This window comes from Anser brachyrhynchus (genome assembly GCF_964034855.1).
Source record: "Anser brachyrhynchus genome assembly, chromosome: 20".
Lineage (NCBI taxonomy): Eukaryota > Metazoa > Chordata > Aves > Anseriformes > Anatidae > Anser > Anser brachyrhynchus.
In genome coordinates this window covers 7,584,163-7,610,030 of record NC_137713.1, presented here as the reverse complement: position 1 = coordinate 7,610,030, position 25,868 = coordinate 7,584,163, and the positions used below count along the sequence as shown (strand labels likewise).

General features: G+C 42.8%; 1 protein-coding gene across 13 annotated transcripts in view; it reads left to right on the top strand.

Annotated features, from left to right (window-relative positions):
• CUX1 (cut like homeobox 1) overlaps positions 1 to 25,868 on the top strand; it is a 268,818-nt gene that overhangs the window by 210,970 nt on the left and 31,980 nt on the right. For 6 of the 13 annotated variants that reach the window (XM_080563171.1, XM_080563164.1, XM_080563169.1 and 3 more), the window contains 4 exons: positions 12,752 to 13,054; positions 14,544 to 14,606; positions 17,477 to 17,665; positions 22,492 to 22,756. The exons of 1 other annotated variant lie outside the window; for it this stretch is intronic. In XM_080563171.1, coding sequence (XP_080419297.1) covers positions 12,752 to 13,054; positions 14,544 to 14,606; positions 17,477 to 17,665; positions 22,492 to 22,756 — 820 coding nt within the window. The remainder of the gene's footprint in view (positions 1 to 12,751; positions 13,055 to 14,543; positions 14,607 to 17,476; positions 17,666 to 22,491; positions 22,757 to 25,868) is intronic. 6 more of the 13 variants (XM_080563174.1, XM_080563173.1, XM_080563166.1 and 3 more) reach the window with 2 other exon arrangements.

Genomic DNA, 25,868 nt, shown 5'->3' with positions numbered 1-25,868 from the left:
TCTAGTGATGCTGAAGGATCTTCCCAGATTTTAGTTGTTTTTTACTGGTGAATCAAAAAGAAGAGGGAGATTGTTTTGCAGTCCTTTGGTGGCATTCTGAGTTAACAAAACTGTGCCTGGCATGGAATGGTTCTGGTTAATGTGGCCTGTAGTAGGAAAGAGAAGGGAGAACACGTGGCTTTTTAATGGCTCAGAACTCCTTGTATGCATAGGTTATGTTCAAAGACCAGTTTTTGAGTCTGTGTGTGGTTGAGAAGGTTGTCTCCTTTTGTGCTAGGTACAAATGCGTTTGTAAAGTTCGGAGCTGAACAACAAAGTCAGCCGAGCAGTTATCTCCATAAAACCCTGAAACCCACTGGTGCATACTGGGGAGGTTTCCACATTCTTTCTGTGTGGCTGGAGATTGCAGCGCTGCAGCAGTTGGCCCTGGCTGTCTTGATTTCAAACCATAGGATATCAGTTGGCTTCTCATAAGGGCAGCTGTTGTAGTCTGTCTGTAACGTGTGTGATCATATTCTGTGCCATTTCCCTGACATTTGGACCATGAAAACCTTCCTGGCAGCCTTTATGGTATCAATAAAGCTGGGAGAATCGCTGTCAAGGCACCTTACTGGGACCTGGGAATGCAGCGTGAAGTCAGTGCTTCAACTTCGTTCTTAATATAACATTGGATATCATTGCTAGGCATCATCTGGTCATTTCTGCCTGTTGCCTCGGCCTGTCCTCCATAGGCTGTGCCGGAGGGCTGTAGTCCTTTGTCCATCAGCAACGCATTGTAAGGAGTCGGTATTTGTAGAGAAATTCCTGTCCTAGTTAAATTCTTTTCCTTCCATTGAACCACCCAGTGATTAAACTTGCAGAAGATGACTCCGTCCTCATTGTGGTCATAGCTTTACTATTATAAAAGTGCTAAAATAAAATACATAATCACAGAGTGAACACTATTTTCTAGGCAGATATTCCTTGCGGCTGAATTATAATGACAAAGCACCAACACACTTTTCATATTAATATGGCAAGAGGAGACTCACGCTGTATTCTGAAGACAAATTTAATTCACTCTGAAGCGTGGCTATGAGTTCATAGCGTTTGTTTCGGAGAAGTTCCCCGGTCAGGTGGCAGCACTGCTTTATTTCTGTGGTTAATTTGGGAGTGGGGGTCCTTCACCTTCACCTGCCCTTGGTGTGCGTGGCAGGGACTCCAAGCAAGGAGCTCATGTGCCAAGTGTGCTGCTGCCTGTGTCGCAAAGTCTTCATTTTAAAAAGCAGAGCTCATTAATGAATGTTTGTTTTAAGCTCTATAAAAAAAAAAGAAACTCCCCTGACCATTGTTGCTGCTACGCTTCTCAGGTAATTCGGAAGAGTATCAGTTTGCATAATAGTTGCTAAAAAGTGGATGTAGGTTGTGAATTACTTTCACCGTGACTGTGGTGTCAATCTGAGCACGAGCCTCCTGTGCACTCTTCAGGCATTTTTTAAAAGAAATCATGGTCGTTGAATATGAGAGCTGTGTAAGTTCCACTTTTCATCATCTCCTTGCTTATTACTTCATTTCATTAATTACCAGCGTTCGCTGTCCCTCCGTTGCTCGTTCGGAAAGGAGCGGGCCCCGTTGGGGAGCGGGCCCACGTTGCCTCCTCTGCCTCTTCCCAGGCGCGGGGGGATTCTCCTGCCAGCTGCCAACCGCAGCGGAGCTGCCTGGCAAACGATGAGCCGATACGTTCGAAAGCCAAATACAAAAATAACTGGAGCAGCACTGAAACGCGAGCGAGGCCATCGCAGCCGTGCTGCAGCTTCGGGGAGGGTCAGGAGCTGGGGTGATGGCTGCGCTCTGTCCCCCGTGGGCTGGCAGCTGCAGAAGGGGTCGGGAGGGCTCTTCTCTGAAGGGCTCAAGCAGTTTTCTGTCGGTAATGGGAGGCTCCGGCAGCTGGCAGGAGCTCACGGTGGTGGCTCGTGGGAAGAGGAGGCGCGGGGCCGCGGAGGTGGCTGCGGGGTCCGGCCGCCGGTGGCTGCCACCAGCGGGATGGAGATGGCCATCGCACTGGGTGCCAGCCCCACCGCTGCTCGACGAATTACAAAATGCTCCTCCGGTGGATGAAAATTACCTTGCTTTCAATTCAAAGAACACATAATGGGCTATTTTCCTCCCAAAATACTGAAAAGAAGGTGTGCTAGCACCGAACGTGCAGGTTGTTATTTCCTTTTTATAATAGGGATGGAGCTACGAGGCAGCTGCCTTCTGCTCAAAGTAGCTCTGACACAGGGAAATAAACAGCCTGCTAGACTCTGAATCCTCTTCTGATTATAAAGAGTTATGTATTACTTGAGAGCAAATCATCCCCAAGAAAAAAAATACCAGAAAATTAATATCTTTAAAGGTACCTTCTAGCCTGTCCTTTGCATTAGAGTGCAGCAGAAAAGAGGAAAAAATTATGATTTTGTCTCCCCTAATTTGATGGGTATTGGAGGTTTTTTAATTTGCCAACAGCTGTTCAAAGAAACAGCAAATGAAAGAATCCAGTGATTATTTGAAATCTGTTAAGAACCACAACTTGCACTGAAAACAAAACAAATTTGAAATCAAATGTAAGTAAAAGTGAAAAAAGGAAAATGTCCAATTAATTAGCCTCATGAAAGGAAAAAGTCTAGTGGCAAGAAGAAACAAAAGGTGAGTCTGACCTGTAAATGTCCCACTTTCGTACTTCTCAAAGATTCTGCTAGAAACAACTTACAGATCCTTGTTCCTGGGCTCTACGTATTATGCCCCACAGCGTGCTTGAAAAGGGTGATTGTTCCCCAGAAGAATCTTTTTGATACTACCCATTGGCACAGCCTGAGCTTGCCAAAATACCCTCATTTTGATGTCAGTGCTCCAGATACCTCCAGTGAGCCTGGCCGAGGACAGTGAGGTGCTTTGGAGGAGTCGTTTTGTCCTTGTGAGTTACTCTCAGCAGTCCGGCCTTGCTGCAGAGCCCCAGGCCCTGCTGATTTTTGGGGTGCTCCCCGTTGGGTGCTCCCCTCCTGGGCCTTCTCCTGAGGCCCCCAGCCCCACATTTCTGCCTCCGAAGGGAAGTCAGGATGGGTGCCTGCGGGAGCTGCCCCCGGGTGTTCCCCAAAGAGGCGAGGTGTTAGGTGAGCTGCCTTGTGCCTGCCCTGGTGGTTTGCATTTGTTTCTCTCTTTTACCCCTCTGGAACTTGGCTCCTAAAAATAGTGCAAGTTTGAACTGGCAGATGTTTCATTTGTCCTTTACGAGAGGACCAAAATTAGCCTCTCATTCGGCACCTAAATAAAGCAACTTTAACTGCCTTTATACGAACTTTGCAATTACTGTCTATTGAAGTTGCAACATTTTGTGGGGTTTGGTGGGGAAGGGTATTATGTAAGCAATACCCGTACCTAAAAAGCCACTAGAGCCTGAAAGAGAGGACGAACAGGAGCAAGCCCAACTGTTGTTTGGGGGTGGTTTTTTTTGTTTGTTTGTTCATTTTTTCTTTTTTTTTAAAGGAAAAAATTACTATTTTCTGATCTGTGGCAGATTTATTTTTTTTTTCTAATGAAGGTTTCATTAAAAAAAAGGCAAAAGTAACTTGAAAATGCTCAGAGAGCTGCCTGTTGTAAAGGTAAAAAAAAAAAAATTAATAAAAGGACAGCAATGGTTTCTGTAATTTTCAGAGAAAAATCTGCACAGAATGCCTGAAGCTGGGTTAGCAGTGGGACTCCCCAGGGGCAACAGAAAGATGTTATAATCAATTACCACATCATAACACTGATGTATGATAATTACTGAGTGTTCCTCCTGAGATAGTGCAGCATTTGGCTGGGATGCGGCTCTTTCATGGTCCACTGCCTGATTAATATGCAAATAATAGGCTGATTGCATGATGAATGCAGAAAATGAGTTCGCTGATAACGTGAGCACCGAAGCGGGAAGATGATAAATTACTTTTACTGACTGTCCTACATTAAGTACCCTTTCTCAACAATTTTATCACAAATTAAGTAAAGCAGTATGGAGAGATTATGAGGACGTGTAAAATAATGTACCTTAATAGCTTTTATAATATTGTTGCATACAATGAAAATGTCATTTTGTTTCAGTACTTTTGCCAGCACTCCTCCGGAAGAGGAGAGCATTAGGTATAGCAATGTTCAGGGTCACTCTCCTTCAGCTGCTTTCTCTTAAGATGAAGAACAAGCCCCTGCTGTGGTTGTTAGATGGGACTTTTCTAGCAGGGAAGGAATCCAGTTGTTAGCCTCGGATCCATCCCATAAGTATCTCGCCCATAGCAAATGAATGTCCACATTGTTTAGAGGGGGAAATACATATAAATGCAAAATGGGACGCAATGCACATGCACATTCTGCTTCTTACTCTTGTCTGGAGCAGACAGATGAAAATCTCGAAGGGCGGTGTAGATACACCTTCACGCTTAGGCTTACAACAGAGAAGGACAACAGACAGTCAAAAATACTGTAAGGCTTCAAAGTTAGTGTCTAATCACAAGGTCATCGAGTCAACAGCGACACCATAAATTGCCACAGAGCCTCTCTAAAAGCTCTAAGTCTGTTTTCCAAAAGGTATTGTGCACGGGTTTGTTTTGATTATACTAAAAGTGTAACTGTGTGGGGTTGTGGCATCTTGATTGATTGCTTTCGTGACATATTTGTTTTAATATTCAGAAAAATCCTTAATAAAGCTTGTGCACACAAGCTGTTTTAATAATAAGGTTATTGAAAATATTTTCCAACACTTATTTCTAAATATTGACTTCTGACTAAGTTACGGAAACCCAGAAAAATCTGAATATTAAATAAAGATTAACAAAGCAGAGCAATGTCTTTTAAAGCAGCCATGGTTTTGCCATTAATCATCTAAATTAAAATCTGATTTCATAATATAAATGTTTTTTTAATTGTTTAAGGGTGATACTGAAGAAAAAATAGAAATTTAAAAAAATAATAAAAAAAATCAGCACTTTTCAATGCAAATATCCTACTTAGGAACCTATGTGCAAGCCAGTAGGTATTTGAGGAAATTCTCCCTACGTGCTTGTTGCATTGTTTACCTCTTCCATAGACATCTGATTTTGGCTAGGGAGACTTGGAAAGGATTTTGGGGCTGCTGATCTGACCCAAACGGTGTTCTGATGTTTCTGATTCTGTCTCTTCATCCAACTCAAAAGAATTCTCAAGTTCTTTCTATTTTCCTTCGTTTGATGTAAAACAGCACATAAAATCATGAGATCTGCTTCCCTATGGGCTATTGCAAGCGTCCCTTAATGGTGCGTATCTGAAAGCTGTCTCGGATGGTGCACTTGTGCCAGGGGTTGGTGTGTCCAGCCCAGCACCGGGTAGATCTCAGTGGGGTTTTTCTCTTTAGTTAACTCAAGCTGCATCCTTCTGCACATCTGCATATCCAGACTGCCCCTCGTAGTGATCTGTAGCCCCTGCTCGAGCCCATCCACACCCCAGCGGACAAATCCCAGAGCCCTCCTAATCTGGTGGAAGTTGGATGGTTTGAGTTGGTGCCACCCTACGGTTGTTGAGCTCTCCGAGACGTGGCTTGGCCATTCCTCCTGTGCTTGTAGCTGAGCTTGCCTCCCTGCATCCAGCCGTACCATGGTGCTTATGTTGTACAGGCCAGAACTTTTCAGCTTATGAGGCATTTTGCATCAGCAGGGCACAAAGTACCTCTCTAATGGAGTTTAGGTGCTTGCTGGTGCGGGGTGCATTCAAAGGGCTGCCAGCACTCACCACCCAGGGCAGGGCGCTCAGCAACGAAGGCCAGAGAAAGAGGAGCGAGCCCCACGAGAGAAGCTGCACTGTTAGCATGGTTTGGGGCACAGTAGTGCGATTTCCAAGACTGTCTGTGAGTCATTTGTGAGTGCACCTTCATTGCAAGGAGAATTGGTCACCTAACTTATCTAAGAACTTGTAAATGTTCAGCTGTAAATTTTTCTTCATGAGTCTAATGCCAGTTCTTTTCTGAACTTCATCTTATTTCTCTAGCTCCTCCTGCTTTCTAGAATGGCTAAAAACATATGTTTTTTTAGTATAAGCACAGAGCAAACCATGTAATTATTGAAAATGCAACATAAAGTTGCAGCTACACCCTGTAATTCTCCAACAATACTCAGAAGCCGATAATTTCAGGTACTTTTAACATTTACTCTGATCCTTCAGCTAGATGTATGTGCTTCTGTCTTTGACGTATGTTATTCCTATGCAGAATGGGGACTTTTATTGTTTATTTTCCCCTAGTGATCTCTGAGTTAGCCAGAGCTGGTTTCCTCCCCTTTCAGTGCAGACACACATACATCTGCATGCTGTCCTGAAGGGCATTTTCTTTTGATCCCTTCCCCCCTTCACATAAAATTTCCCTGAGCTGAGACCCAAAATAACGTTTTCCCCAAAGTTAAAACATTTGCAAAACAAACAAACAAAATCCCCCGGGTCATGGTGGAAATCTATAATCATAACTATAGCAAGCACTTGCAATCATGAACGCACGGACCTACCTACTTCATATCATTATATGTGCACACTGGAGGGAGGTTTTTATACTCCCTACAAATAACTGGGGGAGTTTATAACTATAGGGAGGATCATATTTTCATAAGCCACATTAATTTGCACATTGTAAATAGGCAAGATTCATTCACTTAAAGTAAATCCACCAAAAATGCTACCTGCGAGGAAGAGTTCAGCTTTCGCGGGTGTTTTCGTTTAATTAGTCAGAAGAGGGATGTATTGCGGTGCTGTTCAACAAATGCTTACCTGATTTATTACAGAGATCAAACTTGCACTGTACGGCTGTTAACGTGGAGAGCTGTTGGGGTGCGTAAGGAGATCCCGCAAAGGCAGCGCTTCTGGAGTTAAAATGAGGCAGAAGGTTGGGAACGAGAACTCTGCCTGGAAATGTCAGGCCCTGGAAAACAGTAACTGGGTTGTCCTGAGTACGCTGTCGTTGATGAGCTGGGTGAGGAGGGCCTGGCTCTCAGGACAACACACCCTGGGTTTTGGTCTACAAACTGGACAGGGTGGGCAGCCCAGTGACCAGGGGAACACAGAAACCCATCCAGTCCCAGTGTGCGACACGTGGATCTCAGGCAGCCTGCCAGGTCTGTTGTTGTCCATTAACTGATCTGTATGAGGAGGTAAATGCAGGCCCTGAAGTACCAAATGCTCTTTTAAGAGGTTGCAGAGAAATCTCCTGTCCGCATTTGTCTGCTTTTATCTTTCGTACTAATTTGCCATAAAAGCAATGAGCGGAGCACAGGATGCTTGGCTGCCTCCCGCGCTGCCGTGCGCGGAGCATCCTCTTCTTGCTGTCCTGTGGTAAGGAGCTGTGGGTTCCACTGGTCTGCCGTGGACCTGAAGCCCAGGCTTGGGACATCACGAGAAGTGGTACATCAACCCAACCGCCAGATAAATCATGTTTGGGTTCCTGTCGGAATGTCACGGAGCACCCTGTCATTTTGTTTTAGCAACTTGTCCTTCCAAATGCGCAGTTCGCCTTATGGCATGCCAGCAGTAAAAATGTCACTTACAATAATTACTTTTTGGTGAAAATGCTTGCTGACTTCCTACCTTCAAGCTGTTTTTTACACAGTGGGGAGATAATAAGAAATGACTTTATCCTGACTGCTCAAATGAACACTAAATGGAATTTAGGTTATTATTACTGCAGATAGAGGACTCTGTATTGAAATTTAAATAGTGGATCAGATAAACTACAGAGATTTGTCTCTGAAAATTATAGTGGATCTGCTTTTTTCAATCCACTTCTCTGTGAAACTTAAGGCAGCTGTTGTCGGCCTGCTGTCTTTAGAATATAATATTTTTCATAATCCGTTTAGAGGCCCCTGAATACCTTCTGTGTTTTGCATGGTCTTCCCCCAACTTCTCCATGTACCTTGATTCCCCCGAGTCTTTTTGCAGCTTAGTGGCTTGTGCTAGCACACACGGTTGGGCAGTTTGTTCCTCCTGCAGTTCCTGGGCTGCTGAAGTGCAGGATGCTCCTCGGGGAAGCGGAGGGTGCTGGCAGGGGAGGCTCAGCACGCTGAGCTCGTGTCGGATGCTTGTGAGTTCAGGTGCTCTTGTTGCACGCCCTTTAGTTCACAAGAGGACATAAAGGAGCTGAGGCAGGGTCTGAGCAAAAGTGGCAAACCTGCAGCTCTCAAAACGTATGCAAGAAGTACCTGGGGAACCTGCCCGTGCTGGCCGGCAGCAGCGTGATGCTTCTGGACTGGTGAAGCCGTACCCAGGGCTCCGCAGCGTGCTGTTATCTGGATACTGCTGTTGATGGAGTACATTTGAGGCTGGCGTCAGGTCATGTAGATGTCTGTGATTTTCAGGGAGGGGTAGCAGACGTGACCTGGACGTCTTTGCATCTGAGGTGAGCTTCAGTAGGAGGCTCCAGCTGCTGTGTGCTGTGGGTCTGAGCTGGACCGCTGCTTTTTTACCAAGGGATGTGGTGAAGGTGCTTCCTGCAGGTGGAAGAGTTCCTGTACATCAAAACAGTCCCTCGTACGGTGTCCTGCAGTTTTGCAGGCTGTAATGAATTGTCTCACGCTCCTCAGGAGCACAGCGTTGTGCCGGAGGGGAGCCCAGTGCAGCTGGTGGTTGGTTACACCCCACAGGGACTTTGTCACGTCACGGTGGGAGAACATGATGAGTCCTTGTAGAGGGACGTGTCAGGCTGATGCTGTGCTGGGGGAGGTCTTTTCAGGTAATTTGTGGGGCACCAGAGGGATAACCGTAGTCCAAAACCTTCTGCAGCCAGTGTTTAAGGAGTTATGGACCCAGGATCCAGTGCTGGGGGCCTGACCTTAGCACGGGGACAGGATATCTTGCAGTTGGAGAAGAACAAGAGAATTGAATATTAAGTTCAGGAAAACTGCCATACCCAATGAACTAAGGCCAGAACTCTGCTTCAGACTGTCTTGCGTTTTCTGGAACATGATCATGATAGAAACTGAGGAAGGTGTAGAGAGGATGGATGGAACCAAAGCATCATTTGGCTTCATCCATTGCAACAAGGAAAGCAAGACCACGAAAGATTTTCTACATTCATATAATTAAGGCCAGGTCAATTTGTTATAGTTCTCAGCCAGTTTTATGATACACTCAGCCAAACCCTGGTTGTACACACTAAATGGTCTGCAAAGTATGTTGACTTTCTTAACTGTTAGGTACTAAACGGATGGGTGGAATGTGGGTAAGCTGTAATGATCATGTTGGGTTGTGTTGCAGTAGATGGTCATTCAAGCAGTGATTTTACATAGGGAAAATACTATTTAAAAAGAAAATAAAATGAGAAGATATTTGTATAATGTTGAGTTTGTTTCCATTCATTGTTGTACCTTTAAATTAGATTATATGTCCCTCTCTAGGGTTGTGTCTCTATGATGACACTTGTCAATGTCAACCAGTACTTATGTAAAATTTACCCCAGTTTCTTGATCATAGAAAGTCATCATGTTGACCCATATCTTCATCACATACTCGGGTCCTGACACACACCATCTTCCCACCAAGTTAGTTTGGAGGGGTTTTGTTGCAGGTCTTTCTCCCAGCCTCTACAAAGTGCAAGGCATGGCTCACTTCTGTGGCTACCTGAGGCTTCAAAAAATGAATAAAAAATAAGAAATTCGTAGGTGATGCAGAGAGTGTGACACCAGTGATACTCTTGATCTCTCTAGCTCTTTACTTCACCTTATTTTTGAAGCTTTTGGGCTTTTGCTTCAGGTTTTAAACTGTATACAGGCTGCTGGGATGCAAAATGCAGAGTACCCTTGGTATTGCAAAGTTTATCTGAAATTTATTAAAGAGACTTTGTCAATAGTGTGGGATTTGCCACTTGTGCACGATGGGATGCCCAGAGCCTAATATAACACAGTTTTACACCCATCTGGACAAATGACCTCCTCTTCTCTAAATACATGTGTAAATGTTCAGCGAGCATTGCTTACATGCTCACAAGAAATTAGATTGCTCTTAAGTTAGCACTATTTTTCATTTAAGTCTGGGGTTAGAAAAACAGAACGTGTTTTTAAAAAATATGCTTTCACTATTACTTTCATTGGAAATGTTCAATTGCTACTTTTGAAATCTTAATATCTATTTTTCAGATGTCCTGAATTTGTTTCTTTGTCCTGTGAGGAACTTGAGAGAAATGAATGCAGACAAATTATTTCATAAAACATATGAAATGACTGTAGATTGACAGTTTAATTTGTAATAGTGAATACATTCAATTTTCCCCTTTGTTCTGTCAGCAATCACTTGTACTCTAAATGTCTATTTAATTTTTTAAGTAGATTAACGGGAAATGTTTGCGTTATTTGATTATTGAATTGACTTTTCCAAATAATGGATCTTTTCCTCCAATATTTATATCATCTCAGAAATGTTTTTTCCATAAGGGAAAAGTGCTAAGAATGAGTGGGGAGCATATTTGGAGTTATTTGTAGTTGATGCGCATAATGCCTCATCTGAAATCGCTGTACACTTGCTTTCATTGGGAGAAAAAAAGCAGTTTGTCATCTGTACTGCCTTCCAAAATTAGATTCAGATAATCCTACCTTTTTTTGAGTCAATAAGCAGCAGATTGGTCTTAAAAACAAAATTCAAGTAAGCTCTCGATGTGTGATATAAAAAATAAATAAGCTAATATGTGAGCACCGTGGAGCATTTCGGTGATAGATTATAATATAGATTACCTCCGTTGTTTACATAATTAGGCTGGGCAGGGAAGGGAGAGGGAGGAGGAAGCATCACTACATGCTTTTGTTGAGTCCTGCATGGGGGGGGAGGTTGTTTTGGTTTGGTTTGGGATTTTCTGTGGTCTCCGTGTGTGCATGTGGTTTACGGGGCTCGGATGAGGAATTGTATAGGAAATTTGCAGCTGCTCTAGTTACTCGGTAAGATTTCTATAAGCTGGCACAAGGGACAAAATTAGAGGGAACTTGAACGAGTGCCGTGCAGTTTATTAGCCAGGCAGCCATAATTTTGACCTTGCTGTGGGTTAAAGGACACAGACCTGAGAAGAAATCTGTTTATCATGTAGGGAATTCATGCCATCCCTGACAGTGTACAGTGAACAAGATGGATGATCTGCCAAATTGGTCCCTCGCATGGGTGAATCAGGGCAAATTTACAGTACAATTCCTCCGCTGCTCCTGATACAAAAATAACATTTGCTGGGTTTTATATTCAGTTGTATGGTGACCTGGGGTGAACAGAGGAAAGAAATAGGATTTATAATATCCTTCTCGCCTTAAAGATTTATATGCACCTTGCTTTCTTTGTATGTCTGCCTATTTTGCATCTTTCATAAAGCACTGAGAAATAAGTCCAATTGCTTGCTTTGAGAGCAGCTCGGTGTCAGGGAACCTCTCTTAAACTGCAGGATCGAGAGAGCTTCTGTTGCCTTGAACACCACAATTACACCGTGAACCCTGCTCCATTTGAACCCTACTTCTAGTTACGCGGTGTTTTCCTGTAGTGCCAAGGATTTGCCATCCGTGCTGCATGAGCTGTGTGCTCTGTGAGGACTTGCCTGCATTCTGAATAGGGAAAAAGGGGGAAATTTGGGGTTAGCCGTTACCTTGGTAGGGATGGCTGCAGAGCGAGCCGCTGCCCCAGCAGTGTTGCAGATCTCAGGAAAACACAGTTCTGTGCAGAGACTGGGATTTTCATGCAGACTGGCCTCATCCTTGCACGATGGTGAACATTGTAAGCTTCCTCCAGAGATCTCGAGGTGAATCTGCTGATGTATGAATCTGAGATACCTATAATTAACCATGTCAGCTAATGAGATGTAAGACAGCAAGGAGAAAGAAGCAGTCCCACGAAAATGGAACTGTAAATGGAGAAATTGAATGTACTCTTTATCTTTTTAAGGGAATTGTTCTTCTAAAGCACATCGTTTACATGTTGGTGCCCTAAAAAAATGTTTAGACTGTACCCTTAGATGTCTGGATTTTCTGCCTAAGCTCGTTGGTACATTCCATTAGAGATAAATGTGAACTTAGGAGGGGAAAACAACATCTTGTACAGAACCTATTGTTGGCAAATTAACAGATTCAGAAAGCTTTCTTTCAAAGTGTCAAAATAAGAGATTTTGGTGTCTCCTGATCCACTAGCCATCTTTTTGTTGTATTCTCAAACACATTAATTAATACAACATAATTAGAAACTGTATTTTAATCTTGTTAATTCTGGGCAAAGAAAAGTGCAAAAACATGATGCATGTGATAAACAATATGAAATCAATAACAGTCTCAAGATACAAAGTTGTATCAGTTGTAGAAAATCCCTCATTGACAGTAGCACATAGTGGCTAAGTGAGTTTCTTATAGGTCATAGAAAGAGGCTTAAACCAGTCTATAACAGTAGATTTAAGAGCATCCTTACACAAAAATGTTGTAGAAAGCAGAACTATAAGATTTCCTGACCAAGGAAATTCCATGCAACCTTACAAGTGGTTGCACTTCATTTATTCCTGATTTTTATTTGTATATTCTTGTCTTTTTATGAAAGAAAAGATTACTCAAGATAAAATTAGAAAATAATTCTGTTTTTAAAAGGAGGCTTTTCAGTAACCAAGTCATAAGAAGTAGCGTTTTGCATACTTAGGCATTTCTTTAAGTAGGTAGAATATAAATGAGAGGAAAGTTAAATATCCTGCAATCAAAACATTACAATTATGCTAAAGTGGGGACTTTTTTTCTTTTTTTAATTGCAGAAAGCACTCCAAAGACTTCTGCCAGTTGCAGTCCTGCTCCTGAATCTCCTATGAGTTCCAGTGAATCAGTGAAAAGCCTGACTGAATTGGTACAGCAGCCCTGTCCCACTATAGAGACAAGTAAGGATGGCAAATCCCAAGAATCTAGTGAGCCGCCTGCTTCTGAATCCCAGTCCACAACACCTTTGCCGCTGTCAGGCCACTCGGCACTCAGCATTCAAGAACTGGTTGCTATGTCCCCTGAGCTGGATACGTATGGCATTACAAAAAGGGTCAAAGAAGTGCTAACGGACAACAATCTTGGTAAATCGCTTTATTCTCATTGCTTGGCTGAAATAAAATGAAAGTTTTCATGCTTTTATTTCTAAGCTATATTTCAGTAACTGATGATTACAAGAGTACTTGGTTTTGACTCTGGCCTTAGCTTTCACCTTTTAAAAAGATATTTTTAAAGAGTAAAAAAAAAATGCTTTCATATTGTCATACTCTACCAATATATGATGATACCCTTGCTCTCCTTAAGCTCTGATTCTGGCTCACCAGCCAGATACTGCTCCCACCTCCCTAAATGCAGTCCAGCAGGCTGTCAGGATGACCAAAATCCCAAAGCCAGTAAGGTCTCCACTTGAGAAATGCTGATTTCCCCGTGCTTGTAGGTTCAAGGCATCAGCAGTTCAGGCAGAGGTGAAGTAGAGGAGTGCAGCATGATTGGAAAGGGAGATGCATCACAAGGGAAAATGTAGTGTGCCTGCAGAGCTAGGATGGTAAATTCAGACTCAGCTGAGGTTTATATGAACCTGTAGGTAGGCGTATGGGGCCATTCGGTTATATTGCTTAGAGACACGCAAAGCAAAGGCTGCTTTTGCCTGCAGATGAGTTTTTAGGTATCAAATTAAGTGTAATGTTGATATGGCTGACAATATTTGGAATAGTCAAAGGGAATAACCCGATCCGAGTGTGCGAAATCCATGCTTAATGCTGCCACTGTGCCTCTAAATCACTAGTTCTTATCTGTTTAACACTTGCTTTCCTCACAAGGCATTGGGAAACTTTTAGGAATCCTTTGAAATTTCTCGGTAGAAGGCAGGAAGGTTGCACCAGCGTTACCTATACGTACATCTGGTGCTGAGCATGGGATTCATCTCACCTGCATTTAGATGTTCAAAGTAGATGTCTGAGCTGGTGGAGACAAACCACTCTCCAGAGGTGCCAGTTTCTCACTGTTCGCTAGAGATGGGTCCAAAAAGATAAGTTTAGGTTTAGACTGCTGATATGTATGTGGGAAGAATTTCATCCATATCATCTGAATGTTATGACTGTATAAATAAAAACTCCTTTATTTCAGTACATAAGGAAGGCCTTTTTTCAGCTAGACACAGGATAACAGGTGTTACTGTCAGAGATTTTTTTTAAAAGGGGGAAGAATACTGGGGTGGGGGAGGTGGCAAGTTCTCATTTAATGTAATTTGGGGAAAAAAAAGGAAAATGGCCCTGATCCTGGGCATACTCTGCATGAGAGTGTTCCACTGAACCCAGCAGAATTACTTGCTCGTGCCCATTGACATAGGCAAACTGTGGTTGCTAGTTCAGTGGACCTAATGTACAGATAAAGCCACAAGTCACGGGAAGGGTTTACAAGTTCAAGCCCCTAGTTTTTAAGCAAAATACTGTTGAGTGCTGTACCTGCTCTGGTGTTCCAGAGAGGTTTGAAAAAAGTATTTTTGTTTACATTTGCTTTGATGCCATTTTTACTTAGTCTTTTTTATTTCCCATGATTTTTGTTTTCCTACAGTGTGGCTGACAAGCCTAAAAAGCAGCAGAAGAGCCAGGAAATGTGCCCCAAACTCTGCATTAGGTGTGGAACCAGTTTCAATGTCTCCTTTTGCGCCCTCAGTGTGCTAGTGCACCAGGCTGACTTGGTGCACAGGTTTCTCTGTCTTAGGCCACAGGGCCTTGTGAACCTGTCTTAGGCAACTGCTGGTGGCTCCCTTCAAATACCATCGGCCAGTAAAGACCACGATTGTGTGAAACTATTCCAGATGGCTCGGCAAACCAGGCTTGGGTTTGACGGGTCTCTCCTCCCGTGCTTTTAAGCATTCGTTCAGCAGTCACCATTTTAGCAAACGATGCTGGCAGCGTTAACGCTGAGTTGTTGCTAGTGTTCCTACCCCCAAATGTCATATTATCAGTGATTCCCCGTTGAGCAACATATAACCCGGACACAGAGGGAAGCGAATGCAGTGAGCTGTTGAAAGATTGCAGTATTGGGGATTTTGCAGGAAGGGCTGGGACTAACCATGAAAGCAGCATGATTTGCAGGAAGTTTCCTCCATGAGCAGCTACATCAGTGGGAACAGGTGTGAAGAACGTTAGGCAAAAAGATGGGGAGAATTAACAGGAGTTTTAGGAAGCCTGTGCTTAAAAATATTTAAGTTATTAATAACACTGATGAAGACAGAATGCGATACATCTGCTACCCCAAGAATGATTTCTAACACATTCTCCATTGGCTTGGGAGTCTTTCAGGTGTTTTATCCTGCCCTGCTGTATCCTAGGATAATATAAATGACACAAACATCTTTAGCTTCTTCCTTAATACCTAAAGAACGTGATGTTATCTCCTTCCTTGGATGTTTAATTCCTGGGCTGTAATTTGAAGGTCATTTCCTTCAGCAGCCTTGCTAGGACCTGCTCCGGGCTGCTTATTTCCGCCCCCTTTGCACATTAGTGCCAGTATTCCTGTCTGTATGGCTGCACAGTAAGCCAGACCAGCTGGTCTGAGTCGAAACTGCCCATTTTACTGGTGGCGGGTTGGTTTGACCCGGGTCAGGTCCCCGCTCCCATTTACATGGCCGGTTGCAGTGCCTGGCGCTGCACCGTGGCTGTCAGAGCTCTACTCACCCCGCTGCAGCAGAAAGTGGGGGCAACTCTAAAGGAAAGTTATTTACTAAGGCAAATTAAAATAGTTTTGTAGAAGCAGTCCTAGCTCAAAAGTAGCTGGCAGTTTTAAAGGTAAATGGATAAGGTCTTACCCATCTTTTTAAACATAAAGAGAAACAGGGAGGCAGTAGGTTAACAATACAGAGGCTCTGAAGGTGGCCCTCAATGACTTCTTTCTTCTGATTTTCCTGATAGTGAGGGAAGTTGAAAATCACTTATTACTTAGGAACCTAAGTAAATTCTGATTAGGTTTTTGTTCAGTCTGCAAGAACTATTTTCAGGGTTAGTTCCAGTGCTTATTAGCGGACTCGCTTGCTAACCCCGTCCTTGCTTCCCCTCTCCACCTTTCATAATCTCAACTGCTTCCTCCAAAAGCTTTGCAGAGCCACCTGCCCCGCTCATCCGCATGGGATGTTCTGCATGGGTGTCTGCTGTTAACTGAGCCCACCATCCCTCATCTCCCTGTGCAGGCAAAAAAATTATGAGGCCAGAAGTTTTGTGGGGTATTTAAAGAGGAAGAGGAGATTTATGGAGTCTGGCACCTGGGAGAGGGCTACAGAGCAGGTATTTCCCACGTCCCGTTTGTGTCAGGAGCAGATGAGGCTGTGTAGGGAAGAGCTGATGGTGCTTTTACAAGTGACAAGGACAAGCATGTCCTGCACGGCTGCAGGAGGACAAGCCTGCATCTGCACGGACCCCTTGGGATCTGTTTGCTGCCACTGGCTAACGCTGCTGGCACTGCTAGGACGTGAAGGAAAAGCGTTCTGCTTTGTGTTGGGGTGAGGGCATTCAGAAGCCAAGGATCAGACACAAGACCCTGAGGCCTAAACATGGTCGGGATGGGAAGATCTTTGGGTTACCTTGAAAATACATGAGAGCTGCACTGCCGTCAGAAATCACCAGTGGTGACTCAGATGACTTCAGGCTTTGTCGTGTAACAAAAGCTGTTGCATATCAAGGCAGTTTAGCTTAGGAACAAAACTGAAGTAAAGGTTTGTAGGAAAGCAGCTGTATGGTTGGGTTTGAGCTGCAGAGGCGTTTTCCACAGTCCTCAATAACTGAGATCTTAACCATATAAAACTAGTGTTATTAATGCACTTACAAATGCTGTACATTGAAAAGCATTTTTAGTTTTTACCCTGCCAGACAATAGCATTGTGAAAGAAGTAAAATTAATTATTAACTAGAAGTACTGTAGAGGCTATAAAAACTGGAAAAGCTGTTATATTGTAAAATGTGATTATCTGCACTTGCTAAAACACTGTTAGAACACCACATATAGTACAACACAGAAAATATTTACACATGTCTTTGAGGACACTTAAATGACTGTTGCTGAATGGGGGTTGCATTGGTTTTGGTTCGTTGATTGCTTGAAATGTTTGGATTGCCCTGCTGGAACGAAGCTGTTGCAATACCCTCCTGCACAAGAGCTAAGTAGCCTCACTGCTCTTAACTAGTTGCCTGCTTAGCTGCAAGTTTGGTTTATTTTTAATCTCATTAATTTTAACTTTATGCACACTGTTTCCACTGTAAGGTCCTGATCCTTAAAGGTGTTGAGCTCCCCTCTTTGCCACAGTCAGATCCTAAGGATTAAACTAAAGCTCAATATTTACACCTTTAGTGGGTGGGGAGAGCTTTTATTCTTCTAAATGTTTCTTTTGGGTTTTCAAGCAATTTTGAAGTAAGAATAATTGATGAATGATCTCGTAGATGTGTTCTGTCTTTTTAGTTTGCCTTGTCTCTTAGCTGAATGAATTCATGCCATTTTCAATTTCATATTAGGTCAGCGTTTGTTTGGGGAGACAATCCTAGGGCTAACACAAGGCTCTGTCTCAGACCTTCTGGCTCGCCCAAAGCCCTGGCACAAGCTGAGTTTGAAGGGACGAGAACCCTTTGTCCGCATGCAGCTGTGGCTGAACGATCCCAACAACGTGGAGAAGCTGATGGATATGAAACGAATGGAGAAAAAAGGTAACTTGGAGCTGACTGCTGACTCATGTTTTCCATTATTTCAAAGATGACTGTGTCTTTTATAATTCTCCATAAAGAGTATAGAGGCAGCATTGATCCAGTATTATGAAGGTTATTCAAACAGACTTCATAACAGCTTTTTCTTAGTTTTATTTGATGCTAGCTCAAGCAGATACATCTCAAAAAAAAAAATTACACACAAAACCCCTGAATATTCACCAGCTGTCATGAAATCATTGCTATATTCTCCTGTAGATTAATTGCTGAGGCCCTGGTGTATCACTGATAACTTGCCTTACCAAATGAGAAATGTGAGTTTGGGAGCTGGCTTTGGGTTATTAGTTAATGGTGCTGCAGCTGGTCACAGATGTTGGGCTGAAGGAGCTGTGTGTTGATTCCTGAGAGATCTTCTTCCAGTCCTGCATGGATGGTTACTAAGAGGCAAGAAAAATGCAGCATTTATGAAAGGGTGTTTGAGAATAATTCAGTCTATAGCCTTTATAGGGTTGGGGAAGGTGATTTTATTCAGACACACTTGTGTAAAATGGCCGTGTCATGAGCATGCACCTGTGAGAGATTTCAGTTATTTCAGGTATCTTAGGAGGGAGCGTATCCTGATAATCTTAGCCTATTCTCTATATTTTAAATAGATTACTAAAAAACAGTGGTTATTCAGAGCCCTGGTTTTAGTGTGTATGTGTGATTTTACAAGAGGCTCATAGACTGCCATTATCAGCAGTTAACTAATTAATGATATATACATCTCTCAAGCTATCGCTTAATGATATTAGTACAGACAGCACTAATCGTGTGCACTGAAAGCACTGCTGTTGACTGATGTCCTGAAAGCATTAACACATTTGATCAAGAACTTTGTGATTATATTAAAAATTACAGCGAGGGAGCTTCTGGGAAAATTGTGGTCTTGCATGCTTTTAAGAATATAATCAAATCCTTGTTATAGTAACCCATGTAATACCATGCAGTGCGGGATCTTATCTCAGATTGTGTGTGATCTGCCACTGGGAGCACGAGCCACTGGGGTTTCCTACTTACAGTTGTGAACCAAAGGGAGCCATGATGGTGTTTTGCCGTATTAGAAATACAGCAGAAATAAAATTGTCAACTAGCTGGATTTTTATAGCCTCAAAGAGAATATCACCCATAATGCAGGAAAATAAAATAAAAATAATTTAAAAGTAGTACTGACAATATCCTTTCAAAACTGTTTTCTAAACCGGATTCTTATCAAATACTGTGCAATACATATGCTGTGTAGATGGCACCTGAATAGAGATAAGGCTATAAATCATCTGAGTCTCTGTACTGAGCGCCTCAACTGTGTAAGAGCTGTCCTCATGGCAGAGCACTCCAAACTGAATTCAGCCCTGTATTTTCAGCAAAATCCTTTCATGCAGGTAAGGATCCTGTGATGTAACCTTTTAAATTGCACTAGAGCCACATAAAGAATTCAACTTTCCCTTAAGCTAATGGCAATTAGAGGACAATGCAGCTGTATCTGCTACCAGTAAAACATTATTATCAATTATTTCTCTGCCTCTGTTTACTAAGAGAATAGATTGATAATTATGATACAGGTGAGCTGCATATATCTTTTTTTTTTCCCTTTCTGCCAGTCTGAAGTTTATGCTATAAGTGCCCTGTTAAGAGATTCTGAGAATTTGTAATGTTAATTAATGAACCTCTTCGGAGGAAGCCAGGGGTTCCCGCTCAGTAGGCTGAGACACTCTGCACCACTTTTTCTGCCGAGGAGGAGTTCATCCCTCTTCCTTAGAGCCTCCCGGTGTGTGTGCTGCTGGTAACGTCACACTCCTCACTGAACAGTACTGAAGCCTGCTGTCAGGAGAAAATTTAATTCCCTTTATTTCCCCATTATTTCACTTTTTAATAATCTTGTTCAATACTGCATAAGATAAAAATTGTATTAGAAAGGGCTCTGCTTTACCTCAGTGGGCAGCCACTAGTTCTGCAATGGTGTCTGCATCATCTGTAGCTGAGCACATGCTGGGGAGTCTTCCCAGAGGGACACGCTGATGCTGGGCTGGCAACAGCAGGGGGAAGAGAAGAGGTAGCAAGACTGCAGAGAGAGCTGGCCTTGACAAGTTGGTCTCAGACACACATCCAGACCTTTGCCCGCATGACATCAGTGGTGTTTTTTTTTAGGTCTCCTGAGAAGTGGAGACCCATCACACACAAAAATCAAACGTCTCCAAAAATCAAGTGTGTTTGCAACTTGAATTCCGGTTTGAGCCTCGCTGTCACTGAAAATGTGCTGAATGATCTCCTTATGTTGTCTACATGCAGCACATATGTTTAAAATAAGAATTAGAAAGGAAAAGCTTTTATAAAGTTTCCAGAGAGACATATTAAAGCCTGGTGCTTAGGTACTAGTTCAGCACATGGCCACATGCCAGGATTGTGCCTTTGGCCCAGTAGAAATTTGTTCTAATAATACATTATCCTCCAGGAAAACAATTGGTCATGACATAACAGCAGGACTTTATTTTTATGTTAAGGAAATATGTACATTTGTATGGTTTGTTCCATTCACACGAGAGACCCAAATAAGTCCTTGCACCTTTTGTGAGGTTACAAAAGCAGAGGTAGGCATAGGGCTCGAAATTCTTCCCAAGCTATCGCAGCTACGTGCTGTCTTTAGGAGTCTAAAGCAGGGAGCTCTGAGCTGCCAGAAATGCCATCCTTTGGAGGGCAGAGAAAGGAGAGATTCAGAGCATCCCGATGCATGGGTGTCTGGTGTTAACTCAGTCGCCTGACCAAATTCCAGAAACTCCAGTTAGAGATAGCCTAAACACGTTTTACATCTTCCACCCAAGGCTCTGTTTTGTTTCAGGGACTCCTTTAAGTTGCTGCACATTGCTGAAGGGATAGATGTTGTCTTTCAGCTCTCTTGGTTGTTTTGCCAAAATAGACGAGGGAACCTTGCCTATGCCAGCGTATCGATGCAGATTTGAAATAACAGCTAAGAGTCTTTGAATTTAAAGGCCTTATATAAATGTGAGCTTATATCACTGGAACCATTAATTCTGTGGTTGAATTTTGTAACAATTCCTTGAGCGCTGCAAAAATGAAGCCAATAGGTCACCTTGAAATAATTCATTTACCTGTAATCATGTCACAGTTCTACATCTGCTTTGAACAGCTTAAATAGGTGATTTTTAAATGAAGTTTATCTTCTTAAAAATTTAAGGAAGCTAAAACTTTGCTTTTTATAGTTATTTCAAACGCATGCAGGACTGTATCATGGCAGAGTGATGGATCACGAGCAACTTGCGCTCTGTTCCATATCAGTGATCTTACACAGTAGGCAATCCACAGGTAATCTGTCATATTCAGGAAAAACAAAATGTGGGCCATGCAGATACCCCCTAAAGGTTACAGAGCATGTTCAAAATTCAGTTCAACAATAGTAAGATACTGCGTAAAAAGGTCCCACTGGACATAACACGACATAGAGGACAGGATGCTGAAACCCACAGGAGACAGAAGACCTGGCCAGACCTGTAGGGAGCTCTGCCAGAAGAAGTTGGCTTGCATGAGCAAGGCTTTCAGTATTGCAGTTTGTTTGATTGCATTGAATTTTTCTTCTTTGTGCACCCGCAGCCTAAAGGCAGAGCTGTGGAGAGAGAGAAATTTATTTTTTTGAAGAATTCAGTTGCTGGCTGGTGTGACCTGCCCCACATTGCTCCCTGGCTCCAATCAGAGCTCCTGGCTGCTGGAGATTTAGTGCCTGCTTGATTGATGTCAGGCTGGTGTAATCTGGAACATAATAGGCAAGGTTATCAAATTGCAGCTCTTGAATACCTAAACTCTTAAAAATCTAGAAGGTATTTAACAGGCTATTAAATATTTTATTGACAAGATTCATCTATATTTGCTGTTTTCAGCCCCCTCATTAGCAATGCTTGTGCGTGATACTGCCAGGTGCAGTAAATCCCACCTCCCTTCGCACAGTGTAAATCAATCACGTCAGTGACAGCATTTGCTGGGACTCTTTCCTCGCAGAATTTTGCCAGGATAATTCAGTCCCTGCTGGGGAGGAGGGTCAGCGGTGGTATCGCAGGCTGCTGCCGTCAGCCTCCCTGAGCTGCGGTAGTGCAGCGAGAGATGTCTTCAAAGTACAGGCATTTTGGAAGGAGCCTTGTATAGGGGAGGAGGATGTTGTGGGCTGTTTTTCTTTCATAACCTGTCACCTGCTATAGTGAAGATCTGTAAGAAAAAGCAACAAACGCCTGATGGGTTTGTTCAGCCCGGTGCTGGGATGGCCGGGCTCTGGGCGCCATCGTGTGTTAGAGATGGAGCCGTGGCTGCCTTCAACTTCCAGAGGCGTATTTTTAATTCCAAGACCTTAAGTGTCAGGGAGACCTTAGTGTACGCCTAAAGTGTTTAACAAGCAAGACCATTTAAGTCTAAATGAAGGGTAACTGTCCTAATCAGGTGCTTGTGTGGCAGTTCACCACCCTTGAAAGAGTGAATTTAAAATCAGTCCTGCTAACTGAACCCTGTTACTCATGTCCTGTATTCATTGAAAAAGCAGAAAACTCTGACAGTTTTCCAGTTGATTTACCTTCTTTTCCTTCCCTTCTTTCTTCTTTTTTTTGTCTCTTGCATCCTCCCCATGTTTGCTTTGCTCTGATCTCTGATGATGCCCCTTCCCTTCTGTTTTCTCTGAATAGCCCATCCATGCATTTACAGCCTGTCATCTTCACATTTATTCCACAGCTCATATATTCATTGATTTTGCATTTGTATTCAGCTGGGGCTGATCTGATGCACTTCTCTTTCAGCTTACATGAAACGGCGACACAGCTCCGTTAGTGACAGTCAGTCTTGTGAGTCCTCATCCGCTGGCATAGACTACAGCCAGGGGGCCAGCCCGCAGCCACAGCATCAGCTGAAGAAGCCCCGGGTGGTGCTGGCACCAGAAGAGAAGGAAGCTCTGAAACGAGCCTACCAGCAAAAGCCATACCCATCACCAAAAACCATTGAGGAACTGGCTACGCAGCTCAACTTGAAAACCAGCACCGTGATCAACTGGTTCCACAATTACAGGTACGAGATCTCCCAGGAGCCCTACTCATAAAGTATTTATTTTATTTGCTTTGGCAGGGTGCTACTTTCCTTCAGCAGACTGTGTCTGCTTCTGCTAGCACTGAGCAGTTGTACAAAATGAACAGCTTTGACAGCAGGGAGGTTCTAACAGCAATGCTAATGCTCCAGACTAATTTTAAGTCATCCCTGAGGAATAGCAATATTCACATACTGATGTAAGAAGTGCTTTTAAACACAAGTCTTGCTTTTGGGGTGGGCATTGATCTAGAGATGTCCACTGCTGTGTTGAATATTTATAAATCCCATTGCTATAAGCAAGACTGGTCTTTTTTACTTGCATATACAGACACACACAGACACACACTCGTGTATATATATATACATATAGGTGTGTGTTGTGCATCTTATGTCTGGGTCACTTGGCAGAGATTGCTTGAAACTGTCCTCTGCTGGATGGTATCAGAATTGCACTGGTTTTATTGTACATTTTTCCAGCATAAGAGCAAAAAGAGGATTTTTCTTCTAGGTCTTGGGTTACTGAGCTCTGAAAATAGGCATGATGTGTGTGGTATTTCTGGGAAGCTTGCACAGCCATGAAGGACAGAGAACCGATAACCCTGAAGTCAGATGTTGCCACAGATTTATTTTGTTATTATGATTAAATCATTGAGTCCCACTGAAACGAAATAAGATGTTGGTCTGTTTAGTTCCTTTTTCATATTAGAGGGAACCTTCTCAACATTTGAACAGTTGAAGTAGGTTTTGGCCTAGAGACACCAATAAAAAGAAACAATGCTGGAAAGGCATGTGAGACTTAGAAGGATTTGAATAAACATATTTTCAGCTGTGCTTGGGATTGGGAATCTTAATTAGTTCAGCAGACTTTTCTCCAAGAAATTTGTTCTAATGAATATTAAACAGGTACAGTTAAGATACCAGGTTTAAAGCCATTCTGCTCCTTCACTCAGAGCCAGTAATGTTCCTAATTATTCTAACAGCAGCTTGCTAAACTTGTTTGTTTTCAGAAAACTGCTAACATTTAACGGGTATTTTCTGCTTTAGCCCTTCTCAGCTTTTCACAGGGAAGTTGCTGAAGCAGAAGAAGAATAGTTTAATGAGATATCTCAGAAATATTATGTACAATAGTAAAATAATGTTTATAGTAAACAATATAAAATTTAAAAATTATAACCAACGAGTAATCATATTTACAGTGAATTTCATTGACTTGAATTCGCTACAGATGCAGCCTCTTTCACTGCTCAGAGTTCTCCAAACACAGGCCTCTATTCCAATTCCCACTTCTAGGCAATTATACACAAGTTGGAGGAATGCCTATGAAAATATGTTCGCTTGGGCCTGACAGCAAAATGTGCTGTTCTCACTTACGCAGACGAGTGCGGGAGCACTGGTGGCATGTGTCATCTTCCTCATTATCATGAGATCTCCTGCTCAGGCGTGCTGTGAGAAAGCGTGACAAGTCATGATTGATCAGCGTGTTTAGCCACACGAAGCTATACGTTAATGTAGACTAGGTGCTGACAGTTGTATACAAAATAAAAAACGTATAAACAAGGTGCTATAAGCTTTTGGGTAGCACCAGCTTCACAGCACTGAGTGGTCTGGACCTGCTCCCAGATGTGCTTCTGCTGAGTCTCTAGGCCTTTAAAGGGATGGCATAAACCTGTTTGGAGCAGCACTGAAAACCAAACCATATGCCTGTTCTGTTCCTTAGTACAGTAACTTTCTTAACTTTTGTGCATGAAGTACTCTTAAATCATTTGCAGGACATGGCAAAAGAGGTACAAGTTACAAGCTCTGCTAGGGGAACAGGGTCAGACTGCTCTGCAGCTCAGGTGTTGTACGTAATGGGTAGTCTTTCTCCTCTTCATCTTCTTCAGGCCACACGATTTTATTTCTCTCTTTTAAACTCTTCCCTCAACCATTGCTCTTCCAAACTGAAGACTCTTTATACAGAAGCAGTTCCATCCCTCAGACCATGTAGCTGTTCTGTAATGCTAGTTTTTCTTTAAAGAAGCTTTACATGAGGGAGGGACAGATTTGGACATGTTAGTCTCCATTCTCTTGGGAATCCCGTTACAGTGATGCTTTTCTTCTGGGATTCAGCCCAAACCTCACTTTCCAAGGGACGTTGCTACAACACAATCTAGTTTTATATCTACCAGATGGGAAGTCAGCAATAGCATTTATCAGCCACAGTAGAAGAAACTTGAAAAAAGTCCTCAGCAGGCAAAGAAGTAATCCACTTCAGAATATAAATAGGTATAAAGGATTTTGCTGCATTTCCAAACTTGTCCCAGTCTTTTGCTTTGCATCCATAGCAATTGTAGAGCTCTGGAAACAAAAAACATAAGAATATATCTTGAATTAATACTTGCATTAATGAAGCACTTACAGGACACATCAGTCTAATGCTCTGTTATCTAAGGAACTCACTTAGAAGAGCGAGTAGGAAATGGGAATTTCAATCCAACTTCATGTGGTGAAACTGGCACAGAGACTCAGTAAGGTCATGGGGATGATACTACAGAAGCATCAGGAACTGAAATCAACTTTCCTGAATTGTAATCTAGTGCTCTTGGATCCTAAATTTTGTTGCTCTTACTATGGGTATATTTTTCAGTGAACTGTAGCATTGTGCTTGGTTGGATGAGTTCCAGGAGTTGTGTAAAGGCTTGTACAGGGAACTTCAAATCTCTGATATTTTGAGTTACACTGACAAATGCCAACAGGATGTGTTGGTGTCGAGGCCAACACCTTCCACGGATAGGAACACTCTCAAATTTCCTAGCTGCTGTAACCAGTTCTTCTTTACAATAGGGACTTAATATGAAATTAGTCAGGAGCCAGATTAGATTTCAGAAGCAGTGGGTTGGATGTGAATTAGAAGGATTTCCACAGACACTGAACCTGTATTCTCTAGGGCAGTGGTCAGTTATTCAATGAGCGTGTCATCATTCTGTATCTTGCTGGAGTTGAGGTATTTTAAATGCTATGCGGGCATGAAGCTCTTACCCGTTTCCTCTCCTGACTTGGTGAATGTTACAGAAGCAGCATGTTCTGTATCGGCATCCATGCAGGGAGATTGTAG